Source organism: Anarrhichthys ocellatus, unplaced genomic scaffold (assembly GCF_004355925.1).
Source record: "Anarrhichthys ocellatus isolate YVR2014 unplaced genomic scaffold, GSC_Weel_1.0 scaffold46, whole genome shotgun sequence".
Classification (NCBI taxonomy): Eukaryota; Metazoa; Chordata; class Actinopteri; order Perciformes; family Anarhichadidae; genus Anarrhichthys; species Anarrhichthys ocellatus.
In genome coordinates, this window is record NW_022280076.1 from 2075902 (window position 1) to 2096977 (window position 21076).

Consider the following 21076-nt stretch of genomic DNA (forward strand, 5'->3'; position numbering starts at 1 on the left):
GGGGGGGGGGGGGGGAAGGCCTGCTGAGGTATGCCGGATGGATCAGCAGTTTTACAAAGCTAGACAATAAGAGTAGTAGTAATAATAATAATAATGATAATAATTTAAAAGTAACATTTTTTGTCTTTGTTCCATTCTCTTGATACACATTAATAGAGGAATTTTCACGCCACATGTACAGGTTTACACATTCAGAAGAAAGGAATGTACAGGAGCAACCACAGGAAAAGGGGCACGTCAGCAGTGTCTCTTGTCCCGAAATTCACCTTTGTGCTCATAGTTCAGACCTGTACATGGGGGGCCCCCGACGTCCCAGGGGCCGGCGGAGCTTACCGTCGGGCCGCCCACACCTACCGCACACACACACACACACACACACACACATACATGTACTAACACTCAGCAGTGGTACTCGGGACAGACTGTGTGGGCCCGCACACAGAGTGCTGCATTCGTCTGCTCTCTGTCCAGATGAAGGAGTTTCTCCGATAAAGCCCAGACAGGAGAGCCGGATCCAGGAGTGCAGAGACGGCGTGTGTGTTCAGTTTTTCTCTTTTTTGATTTTTCAGGGTGCAAAACATATATTGATACATACCATAGAGCAACCTGAATATTGTCATTTTAAGTTACATAATTCTGAAAAACAAAATGGGGAGCTGGGCTGTTCCCATCATATTTACATACATATCCTAACAATCTTAACCTATTTGAAGATGGGTTACAGTGTATAGTTTTGTTTTACATGCATGGATTCTGTTGCATCCTCCTGTCTAACATCCCCCCTTCATCTTCTGTACAGTTGCTGTACATGGAGGTACAATATGACTAAGCAGCTACCCTGCACCTCAAAGTGGACAACACGAGTGAGGTGTCTTCTAGTGCAGATTGAGGTAGCCTCCCTAACACACACAAACGTACGCACTCACACAGCGAGGGACGCTACATGGGAAATGCCTGACGAAGCTACCAAATACCAACACAAAGTAGATAACCTCTGTACAGGAATCAGATAATCGGGTATGGAAGGAATGTTTGCAAACGATATGAACCTCTACTACGGGTTTCCTGCTTCCAGTGCTCATTAGGACAAGGTACAATCATAAAATGGCAACCACTCCACTACTTCGCTCAGTGGATAACATTCCCCGCCTCTCCGATCTGCGACGCGTTCCAAAGAGTCACGACAAAACGTACAGGTCGTATGACAAAAGACACATGAAGCACCATTAAAGGACGAAAAGGACGCTGAAGCATGAATGAGCAGCAGCTTAAATACAAAAGGGGGAGGGGGCAGGTGGGCGAGGAGGACAGTTGGTTCCCGGCGTTTTTGTTGGTATTAGATCCAAACATGTAAAGTCACAGTCGCATAATGTGTTCTGCAATGTAAGATAGTAAGACCACAAGACCTGTGCTTCTGGAGAGCAAAGATTGGAGAATTACTTCAATTATCTAAATTTTACATTTCTCTTCATACTTTAAAGTTATTTTAAGTCACCACAAATAATGAATGAATTACAAGATGAAGAAAATGTCTTCCTCCCGCCACATCTTGTTGCAGTTTGTTGTTCTGACTGACCATTTTGGATTGAATATATATTCAGCGTATTTTATGTTTTGTATAATTGTTTTTGTCAATGAGCATCTTTCCTGCTTCAGGTTTGAGGTTACAGGGATGCGTGGGGACAATCTGTGACACTACACCATCAACTCACTGCAGGTTTGCTACTGCTGTAGAAAAACAAAATATTTGAAAGGCTGAGATGTTGTGTGCAAGCTCCTTGAAAAGGACGATCCATCGTTCAATACAGATATTTAGTGAAAACATTTATATTTACTGTCTGTCGTATTTGTCTTTCTTTGTATTTCACACCTAATTGTCAGATGTAATAACAAGAATCAGTGAAGATGGATAGATGTCAGATGTTGTCTAAAGCCGCGTACAGAAAGCCACACACACTCTGTCTATGGATAATCCTATTTGAGATGCTTGTACGCAATGAATGCTACAGTTTATGTACGGTGTGCAAACATGTCAGAATTATCTGTTGAAGTTGCAGATGAATTTCTTGCATTAGTAAACAAGTGGACATTGCTTTATAGTCCCTCTTATCATTTCTGCCACATGGAATAAGAAGAGTGTTCAGTACACGATGTTGCATTTAAATGTGTGACAGATCATCTCCATGTCGAAGTGTCTTTAACTACAACTCTTTAAATTGAGATGAATGTATGTGCAGTATGCATAATTAAATATTTGCATGTTTAATCTACAATCGAGTCACGTGTTCTGGTTAATTTAATCCTTTGCGTTGGGAAATTGTGCACCAACAGTGTTTCAATATTTTTTGGAATCAGAACATTAAATCTGATCAAATGCAGCCAGTTTTTGGGAGAAAATCAGCAAATTAATTTAAGGTAACCTGAACTCCAGTGACTCTACGACAGAGACTGTCTGACAGAAGTTGTCTCAAATGAAATACGGGACTCGTCTCTCTGTGCCGATATGAAGCGGATTGATGAAGGATGTTTAAAGCTGGCATAAGTCATGTAAAATGATTCCTGACGTATTCCCCTGTAGCTGCACCGCCCTACACACAATCACACACATACACATAAATATGCCACCTTGAGATGTGACAATCTGCAGAGTAGCAGCGATGTTTCTCCACGGAGCCATAGTCATGCAGGCAAAGGTTGGGTCCAGAGTCACTCTCTCACATCAGCCACTTCAGGTGCAAGTGTGGCCTGATTGTGCTCCACAGAGGAACTAGAGGAGAGAAAACCCAGCCTAAAGCTGGGCAGGGAAGGAATCTCAGGCCCTTTCCTTTTGACAGTCGCTCATCTTCTCTCCTGAAGTTTCCTCTTGAAAATGTTTCTTGGTTTGGGGAGCGACTGCTGCCGAACAAGACGTATGACACAAAGAGATCTGCACAGTTAGTACACATGCACGCACGCACACACACACACGCACACACACACTTGTGATGGACTGCTCTACATGTACAGAGTGCTGGAGAAGTAAACAAGGAGGCAAGGTCTTTTTCAGCAGCATGGGCCGAGAGGCTGCAAGGCCAGATGTCCGTCCTATGTATGAGGCCTGGGGGTCTTTTGTCCTTGTGCTTTCATGGTAAGTCACACAAATCCCCCCCTCCCCCCCCCACCCCCCCCACCCCCACACTCCTTGTGCTGCCACTGTCACGTCACCCACCAGCCAAACACCCAAGCCCCTGCCCCCCATGAACGCACACATCACAGGCAGGGCTCCAGCCTCGGGTGGGGACAGAGGGCACACACTAGCGACTGCTGTTCTTTATGGCTTCCTTGGCAGCTACAATCAGAGGCGTCAGGCTGGATAGAGGCTTCGCCAGCTTGAGGAAGGAATGCTGCAAGAGGATAGAGATTATATATATTAATAAAAATGTAGCTGTGGTGCCAAAGAGTGACACATGCACATTTATTATTATAAATAGTTGACTTTTATTGTGATTTGCTGACATCTGCAGGACATGAAAGTGTATGCATATGCTTGTACGTTTATTGAGGTTCTAGTCGTGGTTGTACCTGAAGCAGCTCCTTGGCAGAGCCTCTGCGGTCCACATCCATCTCCAGACAGCGGTTGAGGAAGTCTCTGAACACAGATGACAGCCTCTCTGGGTTCTGCAGCTCTGGAGTCCCGTTGGTAGCTATCAGGTACAGCGCCTGGAGAGATGGAAGAGGTCAAACAGACCATCAAATGAGGGTAACATAGGAAAGAAATCCTGTATGACCACTAGGGGGCCAATTTTGTGTCTTACCCTTAGTGGATTCTCATTCAGGTAGGGTGGTTCTCCCTCCACCATCTCTATTGCCATGATCCCCAGAGACCAGATATCCACTTTTGGGCCATAAGCCTTGCGAGTCACCACCTCGGGCGCCATCCAGTAGGGCGTTCCCACCATCGTGCTGCGCTTGTTCTGCTCTGGAGTGATCTGGGCACAGAAGCCAAAGTCGGCTGCAGAGGAAGACGGAGGGAGAGAGATGCAGTGGTGAGTGTTGTAGTCTTTGTTTGCATTTTGCTTTATCACATTAAATACACAGTTTTACTGTCAATTTACCCCATGTCTTTCATTTATCACAGTGCCATCTCCCTTAAAACACACATCTCAAACACTTCTCTCTCAGAAATGGTGGTTTTCTTTACTTTAATTCTACCACACTAATGCCAAATAAACTATGTTAGAACAAAAATATGTAGACTTACTGAGCTTGACGGATCCGTCCATACCCAAGAGGATGTTGTCACTTTTTATGTCTCTATGGATCACCTGGTTGGAGTGTAGGAAGTCCAGGGCTTGAAGACACTGAAGAGAAAGAGAAAGAAAAAAAGCTTTAGTTCTCATTTTTGTTGAAATGTTTGCATGTGCCCACCTAAATGTCCGGATCAACTTCATGGCCACAGAGGTAATCAGGGGTATTGCTGATGTCTGAACTTGGCTTCTTACCTCTCTGCAGACTGCAGCGATCTGGCCCTCGTCCATGCAGGTCTCCGTCACTACATCTGTCAGCGAGCCACCGGCCAAATACTCCATCACCACCCACAGCTCATCTCCTACTAAGTAACTAAAACAAGCCAGAAGGAAAGATACAGTTTTAGCGTGACATGCAATTCATATTAGGGTTTTACGTTCAGTCGTTGCTTTGACGAATCAATAATCTAGGCGAGATGGCTGACACTTGGCACACGAGGAGAAAATGAGAACAAAAGTTCCCAAGAAGAGGAGCACAAAGCAGCATCTCTACAACTTACATCTCATGATGCAGAGTTAATTACAACACACAGTAGGTGCTCAAGCATGTTACTGCCAGCTGTGAACAACATCTGAAAGGCCGATGTAATGAAATCCGAGCCGAGCGGAGCAGATGCTTAATAATTTGATACAAAATGAGTGATTGTGTGGTCAAATTCTTTTAAAACAGTAGGTGGCAGTCATGTACCAAATGACAAATGCTGACCACTATTAAAGGGCAAAAAAAAGAGGAAGAAGAAGAAGGGGGATCTAGGAAGAAGGCTCAGAGGATCCTTCAATGTCATTAATGATGACAACAGTCACTGACCTTAAGTTCTGACCACAAAACCAGTTGCTATTGGCAAATGAACATCAAATACATGTAACTGTCTTTAAATAAAGTACTAATAACGGTGTATTATACCTGTTAATGTCTTTTTAGGAGTCAATATGGGTTTGTATGATTTGCTGCTTTTCTCTAATATATATTATATAACAATAAATTAATATATTTAGGTTTTGGACTGCAAGCAATCTGAAGACGTCGCCTGGACTCTGGGAAAATGTGATCTATTCTGAGGCAAAATAACCGAAAAGAGGCCGTGACCTCAGGCTTGTATTCACTGTGTGTGATACATGACCCTGTGTGTGAAAACTGACCTGTCCAGGTAGTTCACAATATTGGAGTTTTTGTTTTCCCTCATCACCAGGATCTCATTGATGATCAGCTCTTTCTTGGGCTGCTGCTGCAGGTTCATTTGCTTGATGGCCACCTGAGAAAACAGACGAGGAGGAATGTGTGGCTCAGCTCAAAGGAAAACCTCAATGGCTTGGTAAGTAAAACATAAATAATACACAATGTGTACTTTGTATTGTACACACTGTAGTTGTATAATCAACTCACCTCTTGGCCAGTTGCTATGTCGATGGCAGTGTACACAGTGCCGGACGCTCTGGTGAAACACAAGATCAAAATCACATTCATTACAATCATAATAAATTATAATGAATGACAATTATAAAAGATTCAAGAGACTTATAGCATATACTTCAACAAAGACCAAGTCTAAGTTGTAAGTTGTCTACATTTCATGCCAGAGTCCTATTTGGCTCTTCATTAATAAACCGTATGTAACAGTGATGAGCACAAAGATCTATAAGAAGTTTATGGTTTACAATAGGAATGGTATGCAGCCATTCTGTCCTTATTTGGAAGTGTACTTCACGATACTAACAACCTTCCGCCGTGCATTTAGTCTTCTGATCTTTCCACTTTCTCTGGCCGTGAGCTACACCTGTGTACTGTCAGAAGCTAGTTTATGAATAACAGCGCATAGTTCCTGGTAGTAAAAAGTGAAAGATAGCCCGGCACAGAGTAAATACAGAGTTATCTCCTGATTAAGATAGGAGCTTCCTGAGCAAATATGGAAATAAAGAGCATGTCAAAGCAGATAACAACAACACAGCTTTTGTCTGCAGATTGTGTAAAACACAGAAAGACAAGGCGAGAGAGAGAGAGAGAGAGAGAGAGAGAGAGAGAGAGAGAGAGAGAGAAATGAGCTAATCTGGCCCTTGGCCATTTCAGGATACACTTCTCATTTCCTCTCTGCTTATTTCTCTCCCAGTCCTTCAGCCCAACCCTCCCTCTGCCTCCGTCTCACTAAAGTGGTCACTACAGCTCCATCTCTCCCGGCGAGACTGACTGCTCCCGACATTGCTCTGTTTGAGTAACCGTGTCGACTAGTTTGTGATCGTGGATGAACTTACCCTTGTCCGATTTTCTCGAAGCGTGTGTACTTCTTTTTGGGATCCCCCACGCTCACAATACTCCCTGAGTCAGAGAGAAAGCAGATATATAATGATTGAGCTTGTGTGGGCGCCCACATTCGTGAAGGCTTTCGCACAAATACACAAAAAAAAACATCAGCGTAAAACGTTTCCGACCCTTCTGTTGCAGACGTACCCTGCCTTGTAGAGCAGTACACGCATCTCTACTTCAGGGTGCATGCTGGTAGTTTGGGCTTAAGTCATATTGCAGAGAGAGGAGCGGTCTAGAGAAAACCACAGCCAAGGACAAAAAGTACTTCTTTGTCCAAATTTGATTACAGTAGTACTGTTCTTTTGCACATTTCTTCTAAATACACAGAATCTGTGCACTTAAAATAATATGTGGAAAACAGCTACTGGAATCCAGATATCCAGCCTGTCTGAATCACTACACAGTGAATTATTGAACACTCAAGTCGTGTCCTCAGTATTGTTTTTGTGTAGATTCCTACAAATTGTGGATGACTACGATTTTATTTTTTAAACTCCACATCTTCATATTTAATTGTTTTTAGGCAAATAAAGAAAAAAAAAATCAAGAGATTTAGGATTTCTACACCAAAACAGTTCCTGGCAGTGTGAAGAAGGCTTTTAGACAGACAATCCATGTGAACATCTGAACTAACTGTTTTTGTGGCTCATGAAAAGTGTCTGAGGCACGTACTGAGTCTCTCCAGAATTTCCTCATCCGTCATTTTGGACTTCTTCCTCTGACGGTCAGTGTGGCGATACATTGTGTTGGACGTGTTATCCGGCTGGACCTGCGACTCCGGTGGAGTCACCACTTCTTTCACGGGGGTGGGAGGCTTCGGCTCCAAGACAGAGACAGAGCGCGTGTAGATCTGCGAGGAGAAAGGAGTCAAAGACATGCAGAGGGGATTTCGGATTCGCAAGCAGAACGGTTTCACCCATCGCCCAGCGGCGTATTACAAACTCACAGATTTGGTGTGCTCGGGCCGAGGCGCGATAACCGGGGGCAGCTCGTCGTCATCATCCTCTTCTTCCTCCTCCTCCTCTTCTTCTTCTTCCTCATCCTCCTCTTCTGACACAGGTGGAGCGATCGGGGGCTCTGACGACGATGTTTTGGCACCCTGGAGGGTAGAGATGGAAGTGAGTCTGGATGCATGTGCCATGAAGGAGCGTGGAATGAAAAGAGTATGTGCAGAGCTTCGCATTTATGTATTATAAATACATGTAAACTTTACCACAGTAAACAACCTGCAAACCCCAAACCAACCACGAACAGAGTTTGAGTTTTGGCCAGTTGAGTTTCATAAAGAACATACAAGCTGTGTGTGATGGTGAATTCATTTTTAGATTGTAATCAACCATATCACAGATTCACATCGAATCAACAATTTATTCCAAAGTGGTGACATAAATTGTATATCATAACACCATAAACAAAATACAGTTCATCTGTAGAGATACTTCTGACAGTTTGTGTAAAAAAACCAAATATGATTGGGGTTAAATTGTTGGGAGCAATTGTGTTAATAGTGAAGGGAAGTGTTATGAGTCCAGTGAGAGCTAAAGAGACAAGCATTAACAGAGTGAGGTGCCATCCAGTGCAGTTTATCTCAGTTTACAAGGGGTCGAGTCAGGTGTGATAATGCATTTACTTTATTTAAGTACCAAGCTGCTGTATTTCACTGTGCTGGAGGAGAAGACATGCTGCCACATTGCAGTAATGTGCAATATGGTGATGAACCGTAGACATCCTCTTGATACCTTTTAACAAGTCGGATTAATAAGCCTCAGGCATATTTATTATGCCTAATGCTCAGCCTTTATTCCCCCCATCCCAAAAAAAAAAAAACCCTCTGCTAGCCTTGGATCATCTTCCTCTTATGGAGTGGAAACATTTCATCCATTTCCAGTCTCGTCATGCATAAATGAAGCAGTGCAGCTTAGTTCTGGTGATTAAAGGGAAAGGGTTTGGCTGAAGGAAAGTCCCAGTCCTTCATTCAGACATACTGGGCCTCTGACCCGCTCCAAGGAGAGCTGGGCCAAGACTGCAGTGCAGCAATGAGTGTCTAACTGTAAGCAGTGCCATGTGGGTTATTTCTTTTAGTTTTGTTTTCTCCCAGAGCCATGCGGTAATGTCTACAATGGTGATGAAGGCATATTATTGGCGATTGTAAAGAATGTGAGCTCATACATGCAGTTTGACAGTCATCACAACCCTTTGTGGCATGCGTCCCTGCCCTGCCATTTCAGAGACGGCCTATTTGAAAAAAGATAAGAGGTGCTCTTGTGGAAGATAACAAACACATCAGTAACATCAAAAAGTAATATACCCCCCCCCCAATGATATTTCAGTACAGAGTGATTATGCGTCTGAAATCATATATTTATGTGCGTTTTGCAGTTGGAATAATCAAAGTTAGGAGATCAAATTTAGCTTCAAAGCCAATGCAGAGATACATTATGTGGAAAGTAATATGGAGGAGTTACCTTGTCAAATAATGCGCTGCAGGTTCTAAGGCTGACAGGAGGCCCAGATGACAGCAGTCGGTTCTGAATGTGAAGGTTGAAAATGGATTTACTCAAAACAAACCCAAACAACGTTTAAGGGGGGGGTACGCTCCTGAGGGACATTAGGTCTGTAAATCGTCCTGATCCCTAGCATGAGGGGACATGATGGAGACAAATAATGCCACCTGAGGACCATCCTATAGGCAAGCATATAACATATTTTCAGATTTCTTGTGTAAAACGTTTTAATCAGCTTTCATTTGATCGCTATATCTTCCACTTCTGTTCCGTACGCTGACGTCACGAAGTTGAATCCCTAATGACAAGGCTCGAGGAAATATTTCCTGGCTGGGGGAAAACAACACACCAGCTCTCAAATATTTACCCGCATTGCAGGTTAGTCGTTGTTGCTGTTCAAAGTAATCTGACAGGGAGCATCAGGTACCGTTCCTCTCTCTAAGGAGAAGGTTGGTCTACAGATCAAATATTAGCACCTCTCCCATACTTCTGCTTGCCTGAGACAGTGACGGACCAAACCAATGGTGAAGTCTGCAGCACCGTAGCCAACAGCTGAGTCACCACTGCAGGCCGAGGACCTCTGCGACAGTCCAAAGGCTGAGATGCTCTCAAACACCTTCACTGGGCTCGCACAACCTTTTAGACTCGCTGCCACACCCGGGTTCCCTTCACTGGCAAAGAGCTCTCTCAAGCAACAGCCCTGCATTAAGGGATCCCATTGTACTTTGCCTCGGGCAGCAAATCCCACTGAACAGACTTGGTTTTTTCCCACTTCTTCACCCAGCTGAGCATGTGCAGGCCGAGGCATTCAAAGCATAGATTACTCTGGTCAAAGCCTGGAATGAGGTCACCACAGCGGGAGTCCTTCTAGATGCAGTTGAGCTTTTCAGTGAAGCTTGTCTATCGGTATTTCAAAATCTGGTTGAGTAGATTGGAAAAATAAACAATGAGCAGCGGTGGCTCTCACAGCCGTCAGCGTTTCCACGCAGGAGCTGCAGACTGATTGGCATATATGAAAAATTCAGGGCATTAGGCCGCATCGTGAGGACAGTAAGCCTCGAGAGGGGAGCGCACACATTTCACCCATTACAGGCAGAAGTGAGTGGAATAAACGGGCTGCACAGTAACACAGTCTATCACAGAAATTCCCAGATAGAGTTAGTGAGCGTGAAGTGAGGAAGATTCACTGTGGTGTAGTGGGAGAGGCATAATTGCACTGAGGTCCAAGGCGATGAAATAAAGCCATAATGTTACAACTTACCTGTTTTGTTTTATTACATTTTAAGATGTAGATAAATCAGGAGGAAATATATCTTTGAGGTGAGAGATTTTCCAATGAAATGTGGCAGAGATTGCTTATGGCTGAACGCCAGAGGTTGATTTGTACTTGTATTATTTTATTATAATAACCAGACAGTCTAGTGAGGTCAATATCTGCAGTGCAGCAATAAAAAACCCTAATGAGGCGGACAGAGGAGCAACCTCTAACAAAAAGAGTTGTGTTTTATTACCATGATTCATTTTAAATTCAGCCTTAAATAGCAGGTGGTATTAACTGACATACCTTTTGTTAGATGCTTATTATATGGAGCTTTCTACATTATTAATAATGCATAATTTAGGTTTAACCAACACTAGCCAAAGCAAGTCTAGATATTAAAAGAACTCACCAGAGTGTTTGCTGCTATGTACCCATGTGCCGACTTGTCTGAAACAGAAAAGGAACATTGTTAAAATCTTTTGTATTATACATAAGGATAAATATGAAATGTTTTTTGTTACATTGGTGGATGTTATTTCATTCCGTTAGTGTTCTGGTGTTGTTTACCTCCCGAGGTGAAGCTCATGTACTTCTGGTTGTTGACGGTCTCTTTGGAGTCGTAGAACTTCAAGACGTCCAACACGGCCTGCGGGTTCTTCTTCTGCTCCAGCTTGGTGATGTTCGAGGTCTGTAGGAGCCGGGCCCATTGCTCCGGTATACCCTGCACAAAGAGACAGATGTCTAATGTTCAAGCTTTGGTTTGTTAATACTCCTTCACTCACAGCCAGAAACAGTTGTAGATGTAGAGCTTCACACACCGACTTTTAGGAGCGTGAATACTGTGGACAAGCGATCACTACAGCTGTCAATCAACCCAACATATCCCCAAACCTACCGCTATTTAACCCTTAATAATCTTTATAAAAGAATGTCATTTGAACATAAACTTGGTGAAGAAAATCTTCTACATTTTCTGAAATGCATTGATTTCGTATTTGGAGAGAAGAATTTGCTTTTGTACTTCCTCTTTATTATAATTCTCAGTTTCCTTGGAGTCACTATCTAATAGCCATATACCAAATGAACCGTAAAGGAATGGTTCGACATTTTCAGAAATAAGCTAATTCGCTCTCTTCTTTAGCTTAGCATAAAGTTTTGAAGAGCAGTGGGAAACAGCGAGTCTAACCATTACATGTTGTTTTCACATTTCAGGTCAAACAAACAAGATTCAACATGTTAATTTGTGAGCTTCAGAGATGTTTACATCTTTTTAACTTAACTATATAGAGCCAAGCTAGTTGTTTCCCACTGCTACTGGTTTTAATGCTAAGCTAAGCTAAATGGCTGCTGGCTTCATATTTAATGGACATATATGAGAGTAGTACGGATTAACCAAAATGTCAAACTAATCTTTTTTTAAGGCATTTCCACATTTGTTTTGCATGGTTTAATGGTGGACTGGACACATTTTACAGGAGCTGCATGTAGGTTTCATTCATTCCATCTTTGTAAACTTGTGGATATTTTTACACTTGAAGCAACCGTTGAAAGAAATAGTCTAACTGTTCTATGAAAAAAAAGATGATTGTTGGAGGGGGGGGGGGAAATCAAGGAGCAAATCAACAGTATCCTTTCCCAGAAATCCATGACAGAAGTGAAATCAAAGTGATTTGGTTTAAAACATAATGAGGGTCTGTGTGTGTAATAAGCTCGCAGCTTATCAAATGAACAACTAGCTACTTGTTACTGATGTCATGGACTGAGTGCTGGACATCAGGAAGTCAAATAGACCAGAACACGTGCAGTATTCATGAGTGTAAAAGTGCTTTTAAGTCTTAGATTGCTCATCAGTTATTTTATCTCAAAATAATTATTCCTTTCAGTAGTAAACTAGTCCTGGTATTGTGAAACCATTTCAGATTCATGTTTTACATGTTACGGTAAATAACGGGCATGTTCTCAATTGCAAAATTAAAAGAATTAACAGTAAGTAAATCAACAGAAACATCAGTTTATGTAGCAGAGGATCACCTCCAGGATAAATGTTTACCATAAAGAAGATGTGCAAAACAATATCATGAACACTTATACAATATAATGCAATACATTACAACAACTTCCCCTCCAGTCTGTAGTAGAATATACATGATACAATATAATGAGTGCTGAATAAACATCTCTGTGGAAACAAAAGCTGAACATTAACAGCTTAATAAGCTTTATTTTTGGGGCTATAACAATGAACTAGATGACGTCAAACGGATGAATTTAGTGTCTAAGTGTAATAGTCCAAATATATTATATCTAGAGTTGTTGGGGTTTAGTATAAAGTAGATGTTCTCAATTGTTTTTCAGCCAAGGACCCCCTCATGTATGTTTCTCTGGATAAGACTATTTTTTTAGTAGTTACTTAGTTATGATACATTCTTACACAAGAGAAAGGTATTAGAAAGATATTAAACATGTATTAAAAATATGTTTAGATTCTAAGAGTTAAAGATTGGTTAGATTAGAATGTGATCTATGAACTACGGACCTCACTTTGAGAATCACAAGAAAACGAAAAAACTGAATGAAATAAATAAATTCTGAAATTCAGTGTTAAATGACTTAAACTGTGTCATGTAATTATATATCTTGGTTTGTGTAAGAATAAAATGTCTCCTGCCAAGAGAAACTGCAGCTAAAAGAAGCATTGCAGGATTCCGGTGCAGGTTTAGCCTGATAGGGGAGGTATAATGAGGTATAATGAGGTATAGTGAAGTATAGTGATTGTCATTCAGGTCACTTGTATTACCAACTTTATGTGAAGGAAAAGATATCATTTAGTTGACTCTGTCTCCTCAGAGAATTGTGATTATATGAACGCTTGCCTGGGACTCTGTTTTCAGAAGGGAGGATGATTTTAGAAGCACATTAGTGTTTATACGCCTGATTATCAGGTGAAACAAATACTCACTGTGAATTCTCCTGTTATGGCATCAAAGCCGACATGAATGGTGTGTTCAAAGTCTGAAGGTAGGGATATCTCAGGACGTTCCTTCTCCTTCTTCTTGTTTGCTACAGGAGAAGAACAAGAAATGGTCACAGGCTGATTTCTAGTATTTCTATACACACAGGTAAAATACATGGGGGTGACGTGTTGGGGGGGGAGGATACTCACTCTTGTCTCCCCCGGGGAAGATGGAGCGCAGGCGGACTTTCTTGTTTTTCTCATCGGGAGCCATTGGAAGCGGTTTAGAGGCAAGATTCAGTGATGAAGAGTCTCGGGAACTACTGTTCATTCTCAAGGGGGGGGCTGGTGGTTTCTCTTCAATATCAACACTATCAGACATCTTTAGCAGCACTCACAATGTCCTGTGAGAGAGAGGAGGAGGAGGTCAGTATTTAAACAAATCTGGGTATAGATGGACCAAACATGAGTCATGACAACCTTGAATTTTGACTAGTAGTCCTTCTTGCATAGCAAGTGTAAAGAAAGACCACATAGAGGGACTAAATGTTTTTGTCAATATCAATTCATTTCAATGTGGCTTTATTGGCATGAACGTTTCAGAAAAACAATGTTGCCAAAGCATCAAAATAAAAAAGTAAGCACTAATATTAATATGAATATTAACGTTAACACAACATTATGATTATATTAATGATATACAGCCTATTAACAAACACGTGTTTTTCTTCTATGTGTGTCAGTGAGTGTCAAGTAACGGCGCTTTTTGCTTTATGGCAATGGAGAGTACACGCTATCATCTTTCTTTGGTTGGATGCATATTCTATAAAAAATGGCAGAAAATAGTGAGAAACATCAGAATCGGAGCATAATGTTAAGTTTTTGTACTTTTTATGTTTGTTTGTTTTGTTTCACTTCTTCATATCTTTCATGTTTAGTGCTTCTTGCTTTGTTTTGTTACCGTCCTCTCGTTTCACTTCACTTCCAGCCTTTGAGTTTTTTCCCGCCAGCTTTGATTGTCTGCCCCGCCCTGATTAGTTTCACCTGTGTCTCATTAGTCCTGCAGTCGGCTCACCTGTTCTCACTTCCACAATCAGTCATTAGCTACATATGGGAGTTCCTTTTTTCTTTGCTAGTTTATCTTAGTCCTGGTGTTCAGAGTATCAATTTTTCCCAGTGAATTGACTTCCTGTCGGACCTACTGCTTCATTGGGACTCTGTAAGCTTTTTCTTTAACAAATCACTGAAATCATTCGGCTGCCTCCTCTACTGTCTGCATTTGGGTCCACATCTTGGCATCTTACCAACCGTGACAAACAAAAATATATCGAATCTAAAATTCTGCAAAAGAAAAGCTGTTCATGTTAGAAAAGCTGGGACCAGTGACTTTTCTTTAGACCATTAGCACAATTGAGGATAGCTATTCTTTCAGCATAACGATCACACTTTTTCTTTTTTACATGTGAATCAAAAGTCTTCTTCATCATGAGAGTCTGACATTAATTAGTTTTGTACACAGAGTACTAATATGTGGGCTAGTAGGGGAAGTGATATACAGTAGGAGTTGCAGTATTTCTTGTCTCTGGTTTGTGAAGCAGCAGAACTGGGGTAATATGAATGTGACAAAGCCATTTCAAGACGTGTTGGCTTCATTCAGTCACATCAAACGCTTCCAGAAGACTCCGAGTTACAGTTTCGATGTATTGTATTTTTAGAGCTTTGGCCTATTTTAGCATTGTAACATGAGGAATCCTGTTCCTGCGACACCGGCTGCAGGTCTGACAGATTCTCTGCTAACGCATCTGATACTTTTGTACAGCAGACTTGGATATTATTTAGATTTGCTAATTGAATGGAGGGTCTGATGTCCAGTGAGTCTCTTCAGCTGTGAAAACAGTCACCAGGAGTTGATTCTGAGAGTAAACACTCTCATCACTCCTCTTCCATCTACCCATCCCGCTACCATCTTAAACTCCCTTCACTGCCTCACCCCGAGGCCAAGCCCATCATGTGATGTGCAGCGCGACCGTCCCAGAAAGCTGGCCATCCAGGCCGCCCCCTTAGTGGAGACCTACATAAGCAAACAAAGGCCCCTCCCCGGCTCTCACACAGGGCTCACTGCCTCAGACGCACCACACATGTGCCTTCACGGAGGCCTTCACAATTTTATGTAAGCATCTTCCTGCTCGGGACACAATCCGGATGGTTACACCCTAACTTCCCAGATGCATGAATGAAGAAATGAGATGAGTGGAAAAATGTAATATTGATTGTAAGAAGCCATGATTTAATCAGTCTACAGTAACAACGCTATTGCATAAGACACTCATGTTCTTTTGAAACACATTTGTCAGAAATGTGTCATTTCCTGTTTGGACAGGACAACAAGAATTTTTATTACTAATAATTGTTGGAAATTTTAATTTAAGTCCAGACTTGATAGAAGTTGAACTGATAAAATGTCAGGGCATTTAACCTCGATCTTTTATTTATTGGTTAGCTACTGGATAACTACAAGTTTAAATACATTTTTATCTCCATAAGAGCAGAACAGTTTCTCATCTCATATTTCCCCTCAAATAACATTAACAATTAAGGTGTAATTAAACTGATTATGTTTTATTCATAAAGACTAGACTACAAAATATCTGCCAATACCTATGCAGAAACGATTAAACATTGGTCTGAGATAAAAGACGACCGACTCTATCGTCTTCTTTCCTAATAAACTGGACAGAGTTTTTTTTTGTTCCCCTCTGCTGCTGTGTGAGGAGAATAACAATCTGGTTTCACTTGGCAAGAGAATGTAACACAGAAACCGCAAAGACGTCATTTCAACTGGATATCTGCAGAAAATCACTTGGTACATAGCAGCCCAAGATGAACGTTCACGCAACAAATGGGGGACGCATGTTATACACCGAACAAGTGATTGCATCAATTGAACCCGTGACCCTGGTTGGGTTCATGAGAAGGTGACTCACTCCTGATAGATTAACAACACTAATAAAATCACATGTTGATTCATCTTGGCTGGGGGGGGGCACACACTATTTCTCAATAAGCAGACAGCTAATGAGAAACACGGTTATGACCTTAATGTGCTTTTGGATTAGGATTATTTCCAGAGTCTCGCGAGAGATGCTGGTGGTTTTCTACCGTGTTGGGTGACTTCCAGGTGAGAGTCCGGACAACGGCAGCAAACAGGTTCTCTCATGTTGGAGGTTAGGCGTGTCACTAACAACAAAACCCAGTTACACTCTGCTCTTTACAAAGAAACGTCTCAATGCTGACGAGGAGCTGCTGACAACATAGCTGTCACAACAAAACACCAAAAAAAAGCTACAAGAAGGTACCATGGCAATAAATAAGACCTGTGGAAGCCCGATAGACGGTATGTGACACATGAACCCAAATTTAAGGTTAAAAGGATCGTAGGGAATATTGGCTACAAGGCAAAATTACATATACACATATAAATGTGTTTTGCCTGTTCAGACTAATGCAGCTGTGACTGATGCCTCTGTTAATCCATTGACATAATCTTTTGAACACATTCTTGCCAGCTACAGTATGTCACACAGCGGTCATATAGTCATGCACAGATGTGGATTCAATAACGAGCACATGGCAAGACCTAAAAACAGCAACTAGGATCTACTCAATCAGGTTACTGTCCGGTCAGCAAATACAGAGAGAGAGAAAAAATAGCAGCAACATCAAATAATGACGAGGTTCTGAACCATTTAAATATAAAAATTGATAATTTCTTGAGGTTTATTGGGTGAATCTTATACTGTGCTACTTTACTTCACCGACACTCGTGTTCTCCTCTGGCACACTTGCATAAAAAAAAAAGTGAAGATGAAGCTCATGCTCATCAATATGATAATTTCAGACACAACTGCCATTGGAGAGCAGTGTGGATGAATTATGTAGCTAACAAAAAACTCTTCAGTGTCTGACTGTGGTCATTTCTATATCAGGCAGCAGAATACAGCAGGAAACCACAAATAACCAAAATGATTTTACTTGGGACACAAACTAACTATTTGTCTAATCACCTGTACCAGCTCTGCGGAGCAGTCAGATAGCTGAAGACTGCAGCTTCACGGAGGCCCAGACATTACTTGATTCTTCCCTCACATAAAACAATTACCTATTTACTGTGCAGACTGACTGACAGGCAGTCAGTGAGTGCACTGTGCCTGAAACAAGCAGCTCCTATTTCTGAAACACACATAGGCTTGTCTCTCCACATGATGAATCAACTGAGGCTCAACTTCAGCAGACAAGGAAGCAAAGATCAGCAAGAGACCAATCGCTGTCATAAAGGCAGCTGTCACACTGATCCCAAATATGCAAATTTGTCTGAAATTTACAACCACACCTCCTGCTGCTTGGCTTGCTTGGGTAGGATGTGACGTTTTGACAGCAGTATACCGTATGAACGCACGAGAGCCTATAAAAAACACACACGCACAGGACGACCACAGACACACCGGCTCAACTCAGATATTACTGAGGATGTTTTCACATTTCTCTTCCATAAAATATTAATCTATCCATGAAGAGCAGACATTTTCTCTGCTCTTTTCAAACATTAATGCAGAATTTGAATGGCTAACACGGGGAGAGGCTCTAATCTTGAGCCCATGGCGGCCCAGTAATGGCCCCGCAGTGGGGGAGGAATCCATAAGCCCGGCTCTTCGTGCCCCTGATTAGGACACGCTCTCTGTTAGACTTGGCTTCGGCTGTGCTTCTTTTGAAGGATGCTGATTACTTGGATGGGACGGACAGCTAGAGGACATTCAAAGGATAAGGAGGGAGGGATGATAGAGCTGCAGTTTAGTATTGTTATCGCCTTCATCTTGGTGCTTACAGTTCTTGTACTGGCCTCCGCTCCAGAAAAGTTGGCCCATTCTCCTGTTAGCAAGAGCAAAGAGTGACGAGACCAGTTCACTTGCCAGCCTTCACATAACACGGACCCTTCATCCAGACATCAGAGGCCGACGACACACAGATGTCAACACGCACAAACGCTCCTCTCTCACATGGTCGGCCTCTCAAGGTCAGAATTTAACACAGTCACAGTCCAGATGCCCCCCCCCCCCTTTTAATTTCAAGGGAAGGTTGAGGGGGGAGGAGTTTGGCATTTTAGTTCAATTCTCTAGAAATTATGGTCACAAGACCAAAATCTCATGTGGTGAAACGAGGAAATCACCTAATCTAATCTCACTTTTATTTGTTTATTTTTAGTTCATAGAAAAATGTAACATAAGCCAAAATGCTTTTTACTTATTAAGAACATAATGTTATGTGACTGGGCCTCATAGATATTATGTTAATAAATAGACCTTTTTCATGAAGATTCATCACTTCTACAGGATTTTGACTCAGTGTCTCTGGGCCTTGTGTTCACATGGTGTGTACCAGAGTTTGAGCTTTAAAGGGACAGTTCACTCCAAAATCAAATTGCCCTCATTTGTAGCGCTATTTATCAATCTAGATTGCTTTGGTGTAACTTGCCTAGTTTTGGAGAACATAATACAGATCTTGTTGTGAGCAGTTTCATGCCTAAACTATGGCTGAAAGATAGTTCAACTATAGTAGTTAAAGTAGTAGTTTTACATTTCAGAGAAATGCCTATTTGCTGTCTTGCCCAGTTAGATGACAAAATTGATACCACGCGTATGATGGTAAATATTAGCTTCGCATAAAGACCAGAAACCCCTTGCCTGGCTCTCTCTAAAGGTAACTACATCCACTTACCATCACCTCTCAAGCTCACTTATTAACACGTTATATCTTGTTTGTTGTCAGACTCAGTAGATTAGGGACTAAAGTGACATAAAAGCATCACACACACAACAAACATTGAACCTGGAATCTCCAAAACATAAATATACAGCTGGCTACTGTTGCACACAATTGATATAAAAATGTTTGATATGTCATCTTTTGTCTGATGAGGCTCCACCTCTCTGGTTTGGTCCCCCTGCAGCAAAACTCTGCTTTGCATACAGCTGCCAATGTTTGGTTCACGAAAGGGACGAGTCACAGCAAATCTCATCAGTCTGCTTACAACAGGTGGCAGGTGAGACAACGGAGCATGAATCTTGCCGAGTTCACTTTCAGTTGCTGTCTCCTATTTCACGGAGAGAGTTTGATTGTGGAAAGATTTTTTGAGCAAACATCTTTATTCAGGGTAACAACAAATATAAACTCAGAAACATATTAATGATGCTTGATGAAAGCTTTATTACATTTTCATTATTCATTCAATGGTTTTCACCCTTTCATAAAGTGTTTTTTTCTCATTGTTTGTCTATTACTGAACTTTTTCTTTCATTAGTGAACACAAAAATTGAAATCAAACTTTTCTTCTAACTTCTATTTTTAGCTGATACACGTGCCTTGGGAGACAGCCAACTGTTGATCATGAATATCTTTTAATCGTGTTGGGATAAAAGGCTTATACCCGTTCATAATATGCTAACTAGAGCATGATCACACAATATCAAAAGCTAAATGGATGCGATAGTTCATCTACTGTGTCCCTTCACACTGACCTCCCACATTACACCCTCAGAGAAACACGTAGACCCTTTCAAGATTATTTTCACTAAAACGGAAACCTGATAACACTTCAGTGCATGAACATCTCTAATCTGTAAACTTGATCTATTATTAGCCACCAGCCACATCAGCAGCTAATGATATTGAAAAAACCACGACGATAGAAACCTCACACAAATTACTCTGAAAACATTACCACATCATCGGACTTACTTAACATTACTGGTGTTCAAAACAAAGCAGAAAAAAAACAAACAGGAGATCCATTTATTCACCACAAGCCTCAATCCACCATGACTCTGGTTCCAGGCTTATTCTTCCATAACTCCCCTGCTGGAGAGGCTTGTGAGCTTGTTGTCATTTAATATTTAGTTTGGGTGAAACCGCCCTTGTGCTGCTCTCTCTCTTACAGCCCCAACATGCATGTGTGTGCACAGTTAGACTTCCCGTCATGCTAGCTTCCTCATTTTCATCAGATTTCTGTATCTCAAAACAATCGTTTTGGTATGTGCTTTCTGGGGTAATTTAATTAGCTGTGTGCACACTTCCTTTTTTTGCAGAATCTAAACGACATTAGATTAAAAGCATGAAAAACTATTGAACAGTGCAGCTGACAAAACCGCTGTGCATCGTGTTGTGACAGTTTGAGGTGTTGGGAGGAGTTACCGGTAGAATAAAAGTGCTTTAAAGTGAGGCAGTTTATTTTGTCAGATGGGAAACATCTATGCAAATGGACTGCCAGTAGTTGTTTTTTTGAGGCAGCCATCTTGGCCAGGACTGAGGATTATCCTGGCTAAATAAAGATTAAGTAAAATATGGTAGCTCATTCTGTCAAGTAGACAAAAGCTATTAAAAACGTAGCTACCTTATTTACACAACTGGCTTTCTGTTTTGAGAGATTATTCCTTCCTGACAGAATTATATTCAAAGCACATTCCTATAACTTTTGGTTTTCTCTGATTGGCATTTCCTGCCTGACGGAGCCAATTTATCATCTCAGTACCTTTTATGATAGCTTCTCTATTCTCCCTGACAGAACGACCGGTTCCTCACTTGACAGAATGCTTTATTTTCAATCATACTCGATAGTCCATCGAGAAATATAAAGTATTTTTGCAGACATTGTACTTATGAATTGGCATGCGTTCAGGTCCACAGTAAGGACACAAGATGGATGCTTTATATCAGCAACTC

General features: G+C 41.6%; 1 protein-coding gene across 2 annotated transcripts in view; it reads right to left on the reverse strand.

The window, feature by feature from the left end:
- Positions 1-3198: 3198 nt before the first annotated feature.
- Positions 3199-21076, reverse strand: part of LOC116395433 (serine/threonine-protein kinase PAK 3) — a 23123-nt gene continuing 5245 nt past the window's right edge. Inside the window, exons 2-17 of one of the 2 annotated variants that reach the window (XM_031869329.1) lie at positions 13514-13707; positions 13310-13410; positions 10918-11071; positions 10760-10797; positions 9051-9113; positions 8755-8820; positions 7532-7684; positions 7258-7435; positions 6534-6597; positions 5671-5719; positions 5427-5539; positions 4482-4599; positions 4241-4340; positions 3795-3991; positions 3562-3699; positions 3199-3383 (exon numbers count right to left, since the gene is read on the reverse strand). In XM_031869329.1, coding sequence (XP_031725189.1) covers positions 3294-3383; positions 3562-3699; positions 3795-3991; positions 4241-4340; positions 4482-4599; positions 5427-5539; positions 5671-5719; positions 6534-6597; positions 7258-7435; positions 7532-7684; positions 8755-8820; positions 9051-9113; positions 10760-10797; positions 10918-11071; positions 13310-13410; positions 13514-13685 — 1794 coding nt within the window. In that variant the 5' untranslated portion in view covers positions 13686-13707 and the 3' untranslated portion in view covers positions 3199-3293. The remainder of the gene's footprint in view (positions 3384-3561; positions 3700-3794; positions 3992-4240; positions 4341-4481; positions 4600-5426; positions 5540-5670; positions 5720-6533; positions 6598-7257; positions 7436-7531; positions 7685-8754; positions 8821-9050; positions 9114-10759; positions 10798-10917; positions 11072-13309; positions 13411-13513; positions 13708-21076) is intronic. The other variant, XM_031869330.1, reaches the window with a different exon arrangement.